General features: G+C 32.3%; 3 protein-coding genes across 4 annotated transcripts; 1 reads left to right on the top strand and 2 right to left on the bottom strand.

The window, feature by feature from the left end:
• The first annotated feature begins 2,140 nt into the window (after positions 1–2,140).
• LOC134230647 (perlucin-like protein) lies at positions 2,141–4,820 on the top strand. The gene is made up of 5 exons (XM_062712481.1): positions 2,141–2,172; positions 2,264–2,367; positions 2,928–3,024; positions 4,063–4,270; positions 4,741–4,820. Exons 1-5 carry the CDS (start codon positions 2,163–2,165, stop codon positions 4,769–4,771), a joined length of 450 nt encoding a protein of 149 aa, XP_062568465.1. The 5' UTR covers positions 2,141–2,162; the 3' UTR covers positions 4,772–4,820.
• Positions 4,821–5,416: 596 nt separating this feature from the next.
• Positions 5,417–8,332, bottom strand: LOC134230656 (perlucin-like). Its single transcript, XM_062712489.1, has 5 exons — positions 8,293–8,332; positions 7,394–7,503; positions 6,931–7,027; positions 5,685–5,895; positions 5,417–5,483 (listed from the first exon to the last, which is right to left on the bottom strand). The coding sequence occupies exons 1-5, from the start codon at positions 8,330–8,332 to the stop codon at positions 5,450–5,452; spliced, it is 492 nt and encodes a 163-aa protein (XP_062568473.1). The 3' UTR covers positions 5,417–5,449.
• Positions 8,333–12,493: 4,161 nt separating this feature from the next.
• Positions 12,494–16,312, bottom strand: LOC134230646 (perlucin-like). Of its 2 annotated transcripts, none has more exons than XM_062712479.1 (5): positions 16,234–16,312; positions 15,925–16,034; positions 15,316–15,412; positions 13,831–14,041; positions 12,494–12,565 (listed from the first exon to the last, which is right to left on the bottom strand). In XM_062712479.1, the coding sequence occupies exons 1-5, from the start codon at positions 16,271–16,273 to the stop codon at positions 12,535–12,537; spliced, it is 489 nt and encodes a 162-aa protein (XP_062568463.1). In that variant the 5' UTR covers positions 16,274–16,312; the 3' UTR covers positions 12,494–12,534. The 2 variants fall into 2 exon arrangements, with proteins under 2 accessions (XP_062568463.1, XP_062568464.1); XM_062712480.1 differs by lacking the exon at positions 16,234–16,312 and adding an exon at positions 16,182–16,211.
• Between the last annotated feature and the right edge of the window lie 1,143 nt (positions 16,313–17,455).

Genomic DNA, 17,455 nt, shown 5'->3' with positions numbered 1-17,455 from the left:
TGTGAATTGAACATTCAGTAAAAATGGTCTAATCATTTAATAATTAAATATCACTGGTTCCAAAGAAAAGAGCCGGATTCGGCAACATTCCTGATTAAACAGTATTTAAAACAATAGAATTTATTGCAAGGGACGTATTGGACAGGGTGTCGGATAACACAACATCCTGATTATACGAGTTTCACTGTATTTCATATAAGTATACATATACATGAAATATGTGAAGAATGTGTTACAATGTATTTATTTCAAATATTTTAGTATTAGTCACATGTCTTTGAAATTATAATATACAAATATATAAATTTTTTTTTGGCAAAGCATGTAAAGGAAAAATATTATTCAAAAAGATTTTTAAAAAAAAGAATAATAAAAAAGACTATGTGTTATCATTATTGATAAAACTATACAAAACATCAATTTTGATCCGAACGTTCGCATCTGTCAACTTGACATGATGCGGCTCTTCAGATCAAGATATTGTTATGATGATAAATTCATTATACCCCACTATAAGCTAAACTTTAAAAAAATCGAAACAATTATTTAACTTTTACAAAGCCATACTTTAAAAAAAAAGATTTTTTGATACACAAAAAAAAAATATTACACATATTGATGAAGAAACTTAATCTTTACCGAAAGTTTGCACAGAATTTCCTTCTTGTCTCAATACTGTAAATTTCTTTAGAGGAGAATCAACAGAATGCATTACAGCTATAAAATGCTATTGCCAATTATTGCATCTGAATTCCCTAATGTTTGCCTCTTTAAACAGTGAAAGTGATCCAAGGTCTTAAATATCATCTGCCGGGTACATTCATATCGCCAGTAAGACCTGACCACTAGAATTGTTAGGAGAAGGAACATGAAAATTTAATACGATCTTAATGAATATGGTGTATATCTAGATATAAAACAGCTGCAAAACAGTTTTACGTTTGTTTGTAAATAAAAAGTTTGGAAGCAATCATGAAAGAATATTTGTACAAATTACATGATTTAGACTTCAATTATGATGACGACAAAGAGCACACCGGGGGAGTGCCCGGACAGAAGGGGATACTCTCTCCTCCATGGCACCTGATTCCACCTCTGATATTTTGATGGTCCGCATTTGCTCTGCTCTTATTTTGTCAGATACAGCAAAATACCTTCATCCCTTGCTGTAGCCTTCATCTCGACATTTAGATATATCGACGACGTATTGTAAATTAACAGTGGTAATTTCCATTTTTATGTTGACACGATATATCCTGGTAAGTTTGAGATAAAAGATACAGCAGAATCTGACACGTCTCTTTCATATTTGGATATTTTACTTGAAAATTGCGTTAATGGTAATCCAACAACCAAAATCTTTGATAAACGTAACGACTTTGACAGTACTTTTCTATCGTCAACTTCCTTTATTTATGCAGGAATATACCTTCATCATCTCATATGGAGTATATATATCTCAGGTGATTCGATATGCAAGAGCATGCTCTACGTATGAACAATTTCTAAAACGAGGTAAATCATTGACAAACAAGTTGATGAAACAAGAATTTCAACAGTTTCGTTTAAAGTCATCATTTCGAAAATTCTATGGTCGAAACAACGCCCTTGTCAGCAAATACAATTTATCATTGAGTCAAATGCTGACTGACGTTTTTCATACTAATTGTTAGTCCATTGTTACACTAAATTGACGACGGGCTTTTCCGTCATTTCCTAATCATGACAAGAAACACACGGCGGGTGTGACCAGCCAGCAGGGGATGCTCACTCCTCCATGGCACCTGATCCCACCTCCGATTTTTCGCTTTGCTCCTATTTTGTATTCTTTTATGGACTTTTGATCTTGAATACTGTTCTTATCTCCATATATTTCATGCAGTACAAGTAGTAATGGAATATGACTGCATAAAATAAGGAAAGCAAACAATTTGAAAAAATCTAAATTTGAATAAACTTTTATTTGAAGTTTTCTTACTGTATTTCAAATCTTGAAAATTATTTAAATTATGAGGGCGACCCAAAAAAAATCATGGATCCACTCCTGAATATTGATATGGTTTTATCTTCTATAAAAGTCGGGATTTCTCACGTACTGAAGAGTTTATCAGTTATCTTTACACTCACATTAAACAAACATGAATTTATTTCTACTATTATTGATGTGTGAAGGTAACATGTTTATTTGGTCATGTTTAACATTTTTAAAGATATATCTGCGGAGGAATATGGTATTCATTGGGATCTTTTTTTTAAATTGAAGTTGCCGCCGTATCTGCAGCCCCTTGTCCGCCTGGTTGGATACAAAACGATTCGACATGTTATTCTTTTGTGACTTCCTCAAAAGAGCATTGGACCTCTGCTTCGGTATGACCTCGGTAGACCGTAAATTAATTTTAAATTATTAAGAGAACTACAGCATTTATGAAGTGACATTTTTTCAGGAATTGTTGAATCCTTTGTTTTTCTTAACATTGGACCATATTCTTTTATTCTTTTCTTTTAACGTATTACATTAGACTTTAATTATTATTTCTCATATCAAATGTTATCATATTCATAGAAATATTTGTATACATTTTTATAACGTAGAAACGTTACTTTTCTACCCATTGTTATTAAATATTTTGTATAACACAACACGTAAAAGCAATAAGATAAATATAAATCTAAGAGTCTCTTTTGGATAAAGTAATGGATTTATTCTAAGAAAAATGTTTTAAAATGTTAGGAAAATGTCTATCCTTGAATATTCCTAGCTGGACACAAATAAATCACCCGTAAGCTTACCGTTTTACCAGACAAAATTTAAGTTATGACTCACTTACTGCAAAATTAAAATTCGAACCACAAAGCATAGAAATTATTCTTTAAATCATTGTATACTCATCTTTAAACGACGATTTCCTCATAAAGTTTCTCATTAGTATCACTGCAGTCTTCACAGTGCTTCACTAGTAGAAGTAGACTCCTCAACAGAGAATGACTTCCTCAGAAAGCATTCAATAGACATGGGCATTCACTGTAAGTATATACATAACGTGCAACATTTCCTTTCTTTAATTATTTTTTTTTTATTTGCGTATCATGTTTAAGAATACATATCATAAATAAGTTTTGTAATCTCAAATATACAAGAGTAAAAGTGGTGTTTTTTTTTTTTTTCACAATATTCGTTCAATTAAAATGTAGTTAAGAATAATGTATGAAATGTTAAAATGCATTCACGAAAATGTCCAAAGAAACTTTTAAACAAGACAACTTCATTAATTTTATAAAAGATACCTGCATTTTGGAATAAAAAGTTTTATCTGTGTTATTTATTCTTAAGGATTTCCATCCCTAATAGGACCGAATTCTCCACACTTAAATGCCCACCAAGCATATAATACTCTTGATATTTAATTAAAGCATTTTATGGTGGAAAAGGATTGCCCGCGAGAAAGTTTTAAAAATTTCATTAATTAAGCAGTAGTTAATTAACAAAGATTGCATTGAAGTCTATGGGGAAAAGCGTTTTTTCAAAATAAAAAAAATTCAAATAATTTGAATATCGATAAATACTGCGGTGGAAAGATGTATTGAAACATTAGAAATATAATGATATTTGAAAGCAATTTTTTAACGGCTAAAATTCTTAAAATTAATTTTTATATTTATTACAAAAAGGAGGAGATAATTCTTACCAAAATTCAAGGTCATAAATTAGGACACATCCCACTATACATACTTATAGTAATAAATGGGAATTATGTCTAAATAAACTGAATATTCACTGCCTACATATCTGTTATGTATTCAATTTCATTGAATTTGTTCCTATAAGGGATTGAATACCTTAAGGAATCATTCCTTTGCATTTAGAAATATGTTGACACGACATTTCATCAAATCAAATAAACTGTTTCCTCAAACTACTGTATTATTTTTTATGTTAATCGCTACACTTCAGCAGGAAAAACGAAAAAAAATATTTCAATGAAGTCTACCTTTTTTCGATTAATTTCGATTAAAAAAGCTTAGTGAAATAGTAAATTTATTTGTTTATATTTATTTCTGCAGCTGATTTCTGGATTGGGTTGACCGATGATTCATCGGAGGGTAACTGGGAGTGGTTGCCTTCAGGAAATACCGTGTCGTTTTCTGACTGGGCTCCTGGACAGCCAGACAATGGTCACAATGAGGACTGTGTTCTGTTATCACATTCCAAACACTACCACTGGAACGATGACCAGTGTGATAACTCACATTACTTCATTTGCGAGAGAGAGTGAGTACAGAATCTCCATTGGTTCAATTCATTATCTTTTACTAGTATATAATCCAAAAAACAATAATCAATTTACTATTTCTTCGTAAGTTATTCATATAAATATTGACGGTTTTAAAACATAAGGATGAACTCAAGGTTTTCTCGTTTGAATAACAATGTGTCTTTGTTATATATATAATGTATATGTGATGCATATACCCAAAAAATAACATTCAAATATAGTTTCGATAAAATTTCTAATTTTATCTCCAGTATTTTATGTTGATGTTTTAGCAAAAACAATAGAAAACTTGTTTGAGACTCATCAAATATGTTAGTTATTGAAAGAAATCATAATTTGTTGAATAAATTTGTTTTATTTATATCAAAAAATAGTATGTGCCTATTTATCGTCTATTTTTCATTTTAGATGAAAAAATAATGTATATTTATATATTAACTTTTCTTATAATCATTCTTATTTGTAGGATAGACGAAGGAGGTACTATAATCGGATGACCATGTAAACACTAGTGCGTCCTTGAAAATGTCTTCGAGTCTTGAAATAAAAAAATGTTATAAAAAGGGTTTTCTTTCATAAACTAACAGAAGTATCCCCCCTCTCTCTCTCATTGTCATTAGATGATCGATTTTATGTTTATAATAAATTTGAAATCTGTTTTTACCTTCATATCAAGATTTCTTAATCGTCCTTTACTTACATAGATTCAACAAGCTTGAATGAAGGACAGTTACATGTATGACATGTACGTAGGTTGTTCAAGAAATATGTAAATACCTTTAATTTTTGTTTCAAAATAATAAAAAAGATGGTTAGCAAATCCATGCATGAATATTACGGGAAAATATATATATATATATTCTTTCATTAGATAAAAAAAAAAATTCCAAATACAAGCATGTATACGCAAGTTTTTTATTTCCACTGTTCAGGTCAGATGACTGTCGTTAACATTTTTAAGTTTTCCCAATATATATTGTAATTACCAACTCAATGTCAAAAGAAGTCATAAAGATTTTATTTTGGTACATCTTATTAATAAAAATAGATAAGTGAAGATATTTTTGGGACACATATCTAAATTTGGAGCTAAACCAGATGATCTTTAAATAAGAAACTATTTATTTTCTTTTTTATTTATTCGTCATAGAAAGTTACAATGTAAGGCAGATATGCTAGCCGAATATCTCAATACCATGGTCAGTAAATCTAAAATAAAATACAGCATTTAACTTAAAATTAATTAATAAAATCAATCTTCCCTTTTGTCCAAATTGTATATCAATTTGTTTATCTTAAGAGATACATTCAATAGCCATTTCATGTTAAAATATACTATAACAGACATTAAAATAGACATACGAAAATTAATGACAAAAATTATAATAACACTAGTAAATTCAAACCCACGTTTTCTCACAGATGAAACTGAATTTAGTAGAACAGTCTACATCGTCCCAGTGCAGTGTGGTAGCCTGCCAGAGAAATGCACAGTCTTCATGTTGTTGATAGTTGTCTGGTTGTCCGGGGGCCCAATCTGTATACGAGGGCGTTTGTTGGGTAGACATCCACACCCATTCCCCTTCTACTAAGATATCATTCAGACCGATCCAAAAATTACCTAAAATGAAAAAAAAATATGGTGTTACGATTGTGTTCCCCGGAGTTTTGGACATTTAGTTAACATTTTGTTACATGGCGGACAGAAATGCAATTCTCCGAGAATTGATGATTTATATTTTCAAACACCTATAAAATTGAAAATTTCTTTATTCTTAGGATATGTGAAGCTTAGATTAAATTATCAAGCTCAAAAGTAAAATTTAACGATACAAAATGTAAGCTTAACACACACTGCGCTCTAAAAACAGAACTGAGGAAGTTGCTTAGATTTTTCCCTCATTTTGGAAGCATCAAGCAATAAATCACTTTGTCGAAATACAGGTACAATGAAAGTTAGAAATAATAAAGAAAAGAAAAACTTGAACATTCATTCAGGTTCAAACGTTTATTTTCCCCTGTAAAAATATCCAAAACTAATTTAAACAATGTATTCCATTCCATGTGAAATAAGGGTAAAAACAATTTTTGGCGAGACGAAGCAAATCCTTAAACTATTTTTAATGGTTGATTTTACTTCTAAAACAGTGTTTATGGTATCCTAGCATTGCAATAGTATGCGTTAAGTACGAAGAGTTTCTAAAACATAGTAAGTAACTTACTATGTTCTAAAACATAGTAAGTTATTAACAAACAATTTGCTGTAAGAATGTTATCAACAGTCTCGTTAAAGTAACCATTTCGCAATTTAAGTTCTATAGTCGAAACAATGTCGGCAAATACAATCTAACATTTAATCAAATGCAGATAAACATTTTTCATACTAATTTTTAGGCCGTCACTGACACACTAAATTCTCGACAGAATTATCCGTTATTTCCCCGATCAAGACAAATGTGACGGGTCAGAAGGGGATGTTCACACCTCTATGGAACCTGATTCTAGCTTTGTACTTTAGACGTCCGAGTTTGTTCTGCTCCTGATTTGTATTGCTTCAGTGGACTATGAGCTTGAAACTGTTCGTTATACTCAAATGTTATGTCTTTCTCTTGAATTTTATGAAAGTGTAAACATTTCATGAGTGGGAAATACTTACCTTTTGACCCAATTCCCAGTAAATGTTGACGAAGGTACTCATTTTCGCTCTCCGTTTCTATTTCAACAAGGTTTGCTTTAAGTGATTTACAGAATAACTGAAATATCAGGGAGAAAAAATTCGATTAATTTTAATTGGAATATCAATAAAGGAAAAGAATCCCACCGCATCTGTCATAAATCAAAACAAATATTTACAGTTATTTCACTTAAAGATTATCGAGGCTACGATACGATTTCGATCCTAGTGATCGGCATTGGTCTTAAGTGAAAATGTTAGCTGGTTGTCATTTCTGTCATATGGTTTTTTGGGGGGCACTCGACTTCCGGAAAATAATATAAATTCCTCACGCAAATACCAAGCAAAGGTCCTAATTGGAAACAAGCTTTTCAGCTTTCGTTGATCGTCCTTGGTTTCTTCATGTACGTATTTAGGTATAAAAAGAAAAAAAAATCTAACTGACCATTGCTTCCGCCCAGTCCATTTGTACGTCACTGATGAAGGTGTAACAGGAAGACCCATTGCGTATCCAACCGTGGGAACAAGACGGAAGTTCAGCAAAGGAGAGAGAAACTGTAATCAACATCAAATTAACAATTCAAAAAATATTATCAAAATGTCGAACTTCTTGTGCATTGAACGTGTTGAAAGAAAATGAAATTTATATAGATAATGTACAGTATTCGAGCTCAAAAGTCCACCAAACAATACACAGATTAGAGCAAATGCAGACCTTTTAAACATCAGCGGACATACAGCCAAAAAGGCAGGCGGGATCAGGTGTCATGGAGGAGTGAGCATCCTCTGCAATCCGGTCACATCCCCCGTGTGCTCTTTGTCATAATCGGGAAATAACGGAAAATCAGTTGTCAATTCAGTATGAAAATAATGGTCCAACAATTTGTATAAAAAAATGTCCGAAAGCATTTGACTTAATGGTAGATTGTATTTGCTGATGAGGACGTTGCATCGACAAAAGATCTTACGAAATGATGACTTGATTTTATATTAGAAAGTTATATTCAGAATGAAATTTTGGTCTTAGTCGTAGTTCTTTTGTGGAACGGGCCCCTGGTCTCAAAAAATCAACTAAATATTGTTAATCAGAAACTCAATTATCTTTTTTTAATCAACTTCAGAGTACTTGTACGTACCATTAGAATGCTTTAAAAATATAATTTTGCGAACGGATAATGACAGGTAAGTAAATAAACGAGTTCAATTTTTATTGAAAAGGCAGCTGTTAATGATGTCAAAAAACCTGCACTAGGTAAATTAATTTACGAGATCCATTTATATATAAAACAAAACTTCAAACGCAATAGCTGAGATGCCTTTGTTATAGGAAGTATTAGCATTTACCTGAACTGATAATAATGATCGGGATGGCGATTGGAAACATTGTCGAATTTGATAGATGAATTGTAGCAACTGTTCTTATCTATCTTGACGTCGATCTTTAATGAGTTCAGTATTTAGGCCAGAAGATATCCGTCCTGGCGAAGATTTCATTTCTTGTCCGATTCAAAAAAAATAATCACAATCGTAGGAATTTAATATTTCGACCAATAGTATAAACATTAGACAATAGACGATTCACTGTCATTCCAATCTCTGTTACATTTTTAATTTCCTTTGATAATCAAGGATTGACGTCATGTTGTTCGAATATTTGTTTTTTATCTCTTTGTTATTGATAACAGTTGATACACGTGATGACTAACTTTTCTATCGTCAACACTTCCCTTACTTATGAAGCAATATACCTTCATCACCTGCATATTAAATTTATATATATCAGTTGATTCGATATGCAAGAGCATGCTCTACGCATGAACAATTCCTAAAACGAGGTAAATTATTAACAAACAAGTTGGTGAAATAAAAATATCAGCAGTCTCGTTTAAAGTCATTATTTCTTAAATTCTATGGTCGATGCAATGACCTTTTGAGCAAATACAGTTTATCATTGAGTCAAATGCTGACTGACTTTTTTCATTCTGTTATTGTTCGTCCATTATTTATACTCTGCATTGACGATGACATTGACGAGACCGGAACAGTGATCTAGTATTAAAGGTGTACGTTAAAACATACACATTTTATAATCTATATAACAAAATTAAAAACTAGAATAACTACGGCCCTGATGTTCTTAAACAGTAGATTTTCACCATCTTTCTAATTGTAAAATTTTAACGCAGGTTAAAGCCCCACTCACTTATTTATAGAAAACACAAGCGGGCATTAATAATTTTCATTCATTTACGGCGGATGTGACCGGTGTAAAGACGAATAATGATCCCCATCGATTAATGACCTGGGGTGTCATTTTTCAAACGACAAAATTGACACTTCCCCCTTCCCGTAGAAAATTTTATTTTTTGTAGGAAAAGAGTCCTAGGGGTCATTATTTTATATCTTAATCCTATAACAAATTGATCCCCATTGAAAAGTGCATTTGTTCGAATATATTTGATCTTTGTTCTTCTTAGCTCTCAGGGGGTAATGAAGTTCCTCATTTCTCTCTGCCGAAATATTAACAAATCAGTAATAAAATATTGACAATTAATCAATTAATCTTCATTTCTCTTTTAAAAGGAACAAACGAGAAAATCAAAGATGGTACATGGATCAAACGCATCATGGCGCTGGAGATGAAATTTATGAATTTGGTGCATTGTTATCAAAGGCCAATTCTTTAGCCCCGTAATCAAAGATTCGAGTGTATAAAGATTTTGCCCTGTGTGCCTGCCTGTCTTTTTAGCTGTTTGTCCGCAAAGAAATTAACCTTGCTTATGACATTTGAGTAGTTAGAACCACGGCTTTCATCTTTCACATGTGTATTCCTTGTGACAAATATTCCTTTGGGTATCAAAAATTTTAACCTTTTGACCTGGACAGTTGGAGTTTAACTTGCATTTGAGAAAATTCAGCCCTCGCCATAAATTTTTACTTTGGCCATAAATTTTGAACGTCAGATTTCAGTACTCTCATACTTCACATATGTATTCTTTTTCGTAAGACCTTTCATTGGATACCAATAACTTTGACCCTTTGAACTTTGAGTCTGACCTACCTTTTAAAAAACTAATCCTTTGCCATTACTTTTGAACATGTGGTGCTAGGGCTTTCCTATTCTACAATTGAATTTTCTGTGAGATGGCCGTACTTTGGGTACCAATATATTAAATTTGCATTTAAGAAAAAGTTTAATCCTCGCTTTGTTGCTATAGGGCATCAGTGTTTCATAAACACATCTTGTTATATATATTTCGCCTCACATATGATTAAAATGCCAAAGTTCATGTTTTATATTTTTCTTTTGGAGACCCAAAATAAATAATATATAAGATAAAATCAGACAAAATGAATAAGACAAAGAAGTAAAATAGGTGGCAAATTTAGGTAGTAAAATTTATGAAATCATGATAAACCAAACATTTCTCAAAAAAAAATCTTTTAAAAAAATATTGAAATATTGGGATTCGAACCCTAGCAATAAAAAATCCGTACGCTGACCACTACGTTATATAGCTCATGATGAGTTGTGGCATTTAAATCATGTTTGTGATATGACTCTTGACTAAACAGACTTCAAGTATTCTCGTAAAGATGCAAATGTTTTGTTATAAAAGTGTACTATTAAGGTATAGTGGGTCATTGCACCATGTTTTGTAAACAAAAAATGTACATTTTATTGCAAAATCTTTAGGATTATCTTTAAAAAAAAAATGAGTGAAGACCCATTCATATCGAAAAAGTTTGTTAATGTATGACAAATGATCTTTTTTTCCTCTTTAGTTTGTAAATGCTACATGTATTTAATAAGCAAATAATTTCAGTCTTTTTGTGAGATTTTGGTAAATTACTGAGATTTTACATTAAGTATACTTTATTGTGAGATGAAATGTCAAAAAAAAAATTGAAGTAATTGATATTCATATTTTTACATCATGTTTGTCGCATTAGAGGCACTCACCCCCCCCCCCCCCCATCTTCTTTATTCATTGTTATAGAAGGAGTTGTGGATAACAGATGGATTTTCTTCAATATTATAGAAAGAATAGTAGTGTCCATGCTCTGTCATCGGAAACCCAAAATATGTGTCCGATCAAACAGTAAAATATGTGGTGCACAATGGCGCTATGTAACAAAGAATTTGTGAAAGTGTCATTAAATTTATTCATTGGTATAAGAGGAGTTGTGGATAAGAGATGGGTACCCCAAAGCGTAACAGACAGACGGACATCCCGATCACACACTCGCATTCTGAGAGTATAGCATTAGCAATACTAGCCCCCTACCGGCAAGTGTATTCTGGTTCGATTAAGATATTTAAAAAAGCTGTAATTTTACTTAAAAATCATTTAAGTGAAACAAATTGTAAACTTGATATGAACCTCATCAAGTTACACACAAATACCAAAAATCAGCTCAATATCTGCAAAAGTGTAGAAAACCAAGTGGGACAGACAGACTGATGGACGGAAAGACGCAGAGGAAACATATAGTTCCCTCCTGTTTCACCGGTAGAGGACTAATAATATATAATACTGCTGGGTTTTTCTGGCAGTACAATAATTTTCCACTATCGAACCCTTTTCACCTAACCCTTTAGGCTAGATAAATCTTTTTAACTCCTTTAGTTTCTTAATCATTACAATGTAACTTATCAACCCTAAAATAGCAATAATTGTATAATGTTATGAGATCAACACATCCCCAATTTATTCACAATTTAGGTCAGGTGAGCATTTTGGCCAATAGATCTTTTTATCTTCGACGTCGAATAATGACCCCGGTCGTTCTTCGATTAGGGTCATTATTCTTCTTTACAACCGGTCGGATGTCACTCCTCCATTGCGCTTGATCCCAGCTCTGATGTTTTGGAATTGCGTATTTGCTCTGCTCCTATTTTGTATTGTTTTATGGACTTCAGTACTTTTTGTTATCTCCATATGTTTCATTGAACACAACAAATGACAGAGGAAACTGCTTGCAAGTGCATAAGTTAGAGGATACAAGGTTTTTGAGAAGCAAACATACAATAAAGTGGTCGGTTAATCGTTTTGGAAGCTTTCTTATTGAAAATTTTACAGAAGCGGGGAGTTTCAAAGCTTTTTAAGCTTGAACTTAAAGACGATCTTTGAATTATTTTATGACATCCAAAATCAATGAGACATTTTCAGTATTGTTTTATGGACTTTTGATCTTGAATACTGTTTGATATTTCCATATGTTTCATCAAAGTTATCTTTATCTTGTGAATTTTTTTCAGTTTTTAAAAATGCGTAAGTATATTTTTTTTACAACATGTTCATAGGAAACGTTTTATTTATTTATTAAGGCCTTTATTTCAGCAATGAATGAACTCAGAATAAATACATTCATACATGTACATTCATAAAACCCCTGCACAAGTCGTACTGAAAAAATAATTGAGATTCTTTTTTGTGTATATGCAACACGCATTAACAATTACATCATTAGAATGTTGAGTTAATTGTATTCTGGAGACAGTCGATGGTAATAAAGGGCAAGAAAATTGCTTTCTTTTAACTTTTAATTTACTTTCAATTATATGTAGCATACACTTCAAAATCAACCTATGACCTCAATTGATCCACTCGAACTGAAAACAGAAAAATACACAAATCTTTTTACTACTTACGTGTTTGTTTTTATAACACAAAACCAGAACAGTGATCTAGTATTAAAGGTTTACGTTTAGATACAAACATTTTATAATTTTTTAAACAAAATTAAAAACCAGAATGAAGAAAATAAAAACAGAAGGGGTCACAACGCTCACCTAAATAACTATGGTCCTGATTTTCTTAAACAGAAGATTTTCACCATCTTTCTCATTTCAAAACTTTAAACAAAGGTTGAAGCCCCATTCCTCTTATTTATAGAAAACACAAGCGGTCATCTTTTTATTCATTTACGGCGGGTGTGACCGGTCGCCAGAGGATGCTCATTCCTTCCTATTTGCTCTGCTCCTATTTTGTATTGTTTTTAGGCCTGAGATTGAATTTATTCGCTATCTCCATAAATCTCAGCCTCCGCTTCAGATAGTGCATTTTCAAATTTATAGTTTCCATATAACAGTATCCTAGGGAAAAGGAATGCAATGCAATTTTTATTTGAAAATATAAAAAAAAAACATCAATATAATGATTATTCATGTTTATATAAAATAAAAATATCTGACCCTATTAGAAGGGGCGGGGGGTCAAAATTTCATGTAAAATGCACGGGACGGAAGTATATTTACTCGGAGTAAAAAAAAATTACAATGAAAACTTTGTGCAATAAAATGTCATTTCTGCATTATAGCAAATATTGCTAATAATGCTTTTTCTGTTCATAACAAGAATATATTTATAGATTTAATCAAATTTGAACGATTTGTATTGGTAGATTTAGATTTAAAATAAAAGTTAATCTAAACGATGTATTGAAGCTTCTTAATATATATATGTACACCTTTTCTGGCCAGCATCTTCAACAACCGATGTCGGCGATTTCCTTCAATTCTCTTTTCACTCTTGGTAGATTGAGAAGGACTTTTGTTAGAGGCACAATTATGCAAAGAGTGAAAAGAGAAGAGAAGTGGATTGTCAACCATAGCTTGCGAAAATGGCGATCCAGTATTTTTTTTATTTTAAATAAAAGTTTTACAAGATTCTTAATAAATTGCCTGTTCAAGTTTAATTTGAATTAGCTAAATTGTTCTAGAAAAGAAGTCCCAAGAGATGGAAAAGTACACAGACAGACGGACAGCCAAACAGACTTAGGACAAATATGACCAGAAAAATATACTTGAGATTTTAAAGGTTTAATTCTATGTAAATAGAGCGTGTTTGGTGAAATATCGGGAATAAATATGCTTACTCTTTCTCACAAATAAAGTGCTGGGGTGAATTGCAGACAGAGTCGTTCCAGTGTAGTCCAAAGTGTGCATAAATATTTGCACAATCCTCGCGATGGACGGCATTGTCGGGCTGGCCAGGGTACCAGTTGCTGTAGGTGGGGGTTTTCTGAGAAGTCGTCCATACCCATTCTCCCTCAGCTTGGATGTCAGATAAACCAATCCAATAGCTGCCTAAATAAGAATCTTATATTACAAAGCTTGAATGTCGGTAAACCTATCCTTAACTGCCTGAATAAGAATCTTATATTATAAAGCTTGAATATCGGTTAAACCTATTCAGTAACTGCTTTGTAAGAATCTTAAATTACAAAGCCTGAATGTCGGATAAATCTTTCCAGTAACTGCCTGAATAAGAATCTTATATTACAAAGCTTGAATGTCGATTAACCCTATCAAATAACTGCCTAAAGTAGAATCTTATATTACAAAGCTTAAATATAGGATAAACCTCTCAAGTAACGTAATTGCTGGAATAAGAATCTAATACAACAAAGCTTGTATGTAGGATAAACCAGTCCAATCACTGCTCGATAAGAATCGTCTAATCCGAAACTTTTGTGTCAGATTAACCAATCCAAAAACTGCCTTAATAACAATCTTATATCACAAAGCTTCTGTGTCAGATAAACTAATTCAAAAACTGCCTAATAACAGTCTTATATCACAAAGCTTCTGTGTCAGATTAACCAATCCAAAAACTGCCTTTATAACAATCCTATATCACAAAGCTTCTGTGTCAGATTAACCAATCCAAAAACTGCCTTTATAACAATCCTATATCACAAAGCTTCTGTGTCATATCAACCAATCCAAAAACTGCCTTTATAACAATCCTATATCAAAAAGCTTCTGTGTCAGATTAACCAATCCAAAACTGCCTTAATAACAATCTTATATCACAAATCTTCTGTGTCAGATTAACCAATCCAAAAACTGTCTAAATAACAATCTTATATCACAAAGCTTCTGTGTCAGATTAACCAATCCAAAAACTGTCTAAATAACAATCTTACATGTATATCACAAAGCTTCTGTGTCAGATTAACCAATCCAAAACTGCCTTAATAACAATCTTATATCACAAAGCTTCTGTGTCAGATTAACCAATCCAAAAACTGTCTAAATAGCAATCTTATATCACAAAGCTTCTGTGTCAGATTAACCAATCCAAAAACTGTCTAAATAACAATCTTATATCACAAAGCTTCTGTGTCAGATTTACCAATCCAAAAACTGTCTAAATAACAATCTTATATCACAAAGCTTCTGTGTCAGATTAACCAATCCAAAAACTCTCTAAATAAGAATCCTATAATGCCGTGTACACAAAACTAGTGAAAACGAGCAAATAAAAAAATGCAAGAAAGAAAAAAAACATATGGGTTTAGTCATTCTTAAAAACAGGTGTTTAATTTGTTTTATTACATCTCTCTGTATAATTATACCTGTTAATTTGTTGTCTATTAAATGCATGCGTATAAATTCGTCCTCTGCTACAGATTCAATTTCCACTAACTTTGCCTGAAGAGTATTGCAAAATGACTGAAAAGAAAAATTTATATTTTATGTTTTGAATTGGCAATGTGTGTATGATTTGTTTTGAATTTTTTTATCATGAACAAAGAAACTATTTTTCAACTAACAAATACTTGAATTTTGAAATTGAAATAAAGGGAAAAAATCCAGAGTTTTTAAATATTGTTTCCTTGCACAACGTTTAGCAAAAATACTTTGAGTGTATTAAATAACAGAAATGATATGAAGATTTGACTGATAATATAAATAAGAAAAAAGTTTTTAAGCTTGAAAAGCATTGTTTGAATACTTCAAATTAAATGTTAGCGTAGACCAGTAATATTTGCGTTATAAAAAATAATTTAATTTATATGTATAAAATAAACTTAGAATTTAAAAAAAGATGCCATCATCCAACATGCAATATTAAGATTATATAATTAATATTGCAAAGCATTTTATTCATAAAGAAGGTTTCCAACTTTAAACCTTGAAAAATTTATAATGCAGATGAAGAGGTAACGTAAAAGTGCCCTAACCATAGCGACCATCCAATCTTCAGAGTCATCATTAACAAATAAATAACACGAAGATCCACGGAGTATCCAACCATGGGGACAGGAAGGAGGCTGGGCAGTTACCAAGGTAACTTATAAACAGAGAACAAATGACTTAAATAAATGAAAAAAAATCCATGCTGATCTTTCAAATAAAAATTGAATTTAATAAAAGAATAATTTGAATTTGAATTGAAAACAACAAAATCAATGAAGTTTAAGTGATACTAATCACTCACTCCAATCACCACCCCCTTTTAACATCCAGAAATAACCACAAGAAAATATTACCTGCATTCAGTAGTACTAATATTATGAAAGTGGCAATCATTCCGTTTGAAAACAATTCTTTTATCGCTAACTTACAGGAACTATTTCATAACTGCAATACAAAGATAACGGACTTATAGAACATTGACAAGGCGCCTCAAAGTAGGTTACACTGCTGTGAGTATCTTCAGAAGAGAGACATGGCTACTTACTTTTCATACGAAAAATATCTAAAAGAGGTAGACAGAAACGATTTATTGGAAATTATTTGCATATGTATTAAATGTAAAGAATATGCAAAATAAAATCAGACTCATATGCTACTGAGTATACAAAGACATCACGTTTTTCTAATATGTTTTGTGGTATACTGGGAATATTAATTAAAAAGACTTTTTTTAGTCGACTGAATATATCCAAGTTCTTTTTTAAATTTTGGTGCTTTACTGACCAAAGATATTATGGACAATTATTCGCTACTAAAGAGCTTGCCCAGAGAATTATCCATTGTAAAAGCGAGGTATTCTACTGAAGAAAAGGTTGATGTTATAGGGATTACAACAGCCTCGTTTATACCTAGGTCACATTTCCCGACCGATAGCCGTAGACCGGTGGTAATCGGTGGTAAGCCGTGGTGTTAACGATGCTCCAACATCGGTCCACATCGGCCAAGTAGTCCTTAAAGTATCAGTCATATTATCCAGCGATGGGTAAACAATAGGCAACCAATGCGTTTTATGATAAAAATGACGTGGTTGCCGGCCGGACATACAAAGGCCCAGCGATGCATTGCTAATCATAAAACGATGTTCCAGGATAATCGGCCGATGTATATTACATCGTTCATACATTGGTGAACATCATTCGTACATCGGGCCAATGTTTGGTCGAACATCGACCGATGATCGGCCGTTATCTGTTGAACACCACTCAACCCCCCGATGACCTCAGATTCAACGGACACTTGACGATGCTCGGCCATACATCGGCCGATCCTTGAAAGATGTGTAAGCGATGGGTTGTCGATGAGGACCGATGTGAGGCATCGTTAAAGACATCGCTGAATTTTAACTACGAATTATTTCCTACCGATGACCCCACCGATTCGCAAAATGGCCTCAGTCACCGTCCGATCACTAGTGGTGCCCGGTCGGCAACCACGCCATTTTCATCAAAAAACGCATCGGTTTCTCATCGTATACCCCATCGCTGGATAATGTGACTGATACTTTAAAGTTAGCAT

This window comes from Saccostrea cucullata, unplaced genomic scaffold (assembly GCF_032062105.1).
Source record: "Saccostrea cucullata isolate Sc308-1 unplaced genomic scaffold, CSIRO_AGI_Scuc_v1 ctg144, whole genome shotgun sequence".
Classification (NCBI taxonomy): Eukaryota; Metazoa; Mollusca; class Bivalvia; order Ostreida; family Ostreidae; genus Saccostrea; species Saccostrea cuccullata.
Note: the sequence above shows the minus strand (reverse complement) of the source record. Positions and strands in the feature narration are given on the sequence as shown.

Bases quoted from the DNA above. Each gene is read 5' to 3' on its own strand.
- LOC134230647 (XM_062712481.1), top strand. The intron at 2,368-2,927 runs GTATGACCTCGG...GTTTCTCATTAG, and splicing joins AGCATTGGACCTCTGCTTCG to TATCACTGCAGTCTTCACAG. The intron at 3,025-4,062 runs GTAAGTATATAC...TTATTTCTGCAG, and splicing joins AATAGACATGGGCATTCACT to CTGATTTCTGGATTGGGTTG.
- LOC134230656 (XM_062712489.1), bottom strand. From the start codon at position 8,332: ATGTTTCCAATCGCCATCCCGATCATTATTATCAGTTCAG. The intron at 5,896-6,930 runs GTAAGTATTTCC...TTTTCATTTTAG, and splicing joins ACTGGGAATTGGGTCAAAAG to GTAATTTTTGGATCGGTCTG. The intron at 5,484-5,684 runs GTGGGTTTGAAT...ATTTTATTTTAG, and splicing joins AGTTTCATCTGTGAGAAAAC to ATTTACTGACCATGGTATTG.
- LOC134230646 (XM_062712479.1), bottom strand. From the start codon at position 16,273: ATGATTGCCACTTTCATAATATTAGTACTACTGAATGCAG. The intron at 15,413-15,924 runs GTTAGGGCACTT...TTTTCTTTTCAG, and splicing joins AAGATTGGATGGTCGCTATG to TCATTTTGCAATACTCTTCA. The intron at 12,566-13,830 runs GTAAGCATATTT...TTCTGTTTTCAG, and splicing joins CACTTTATTTGTGAGAAAGA to TTCGAGTGGATCAATTGAGG.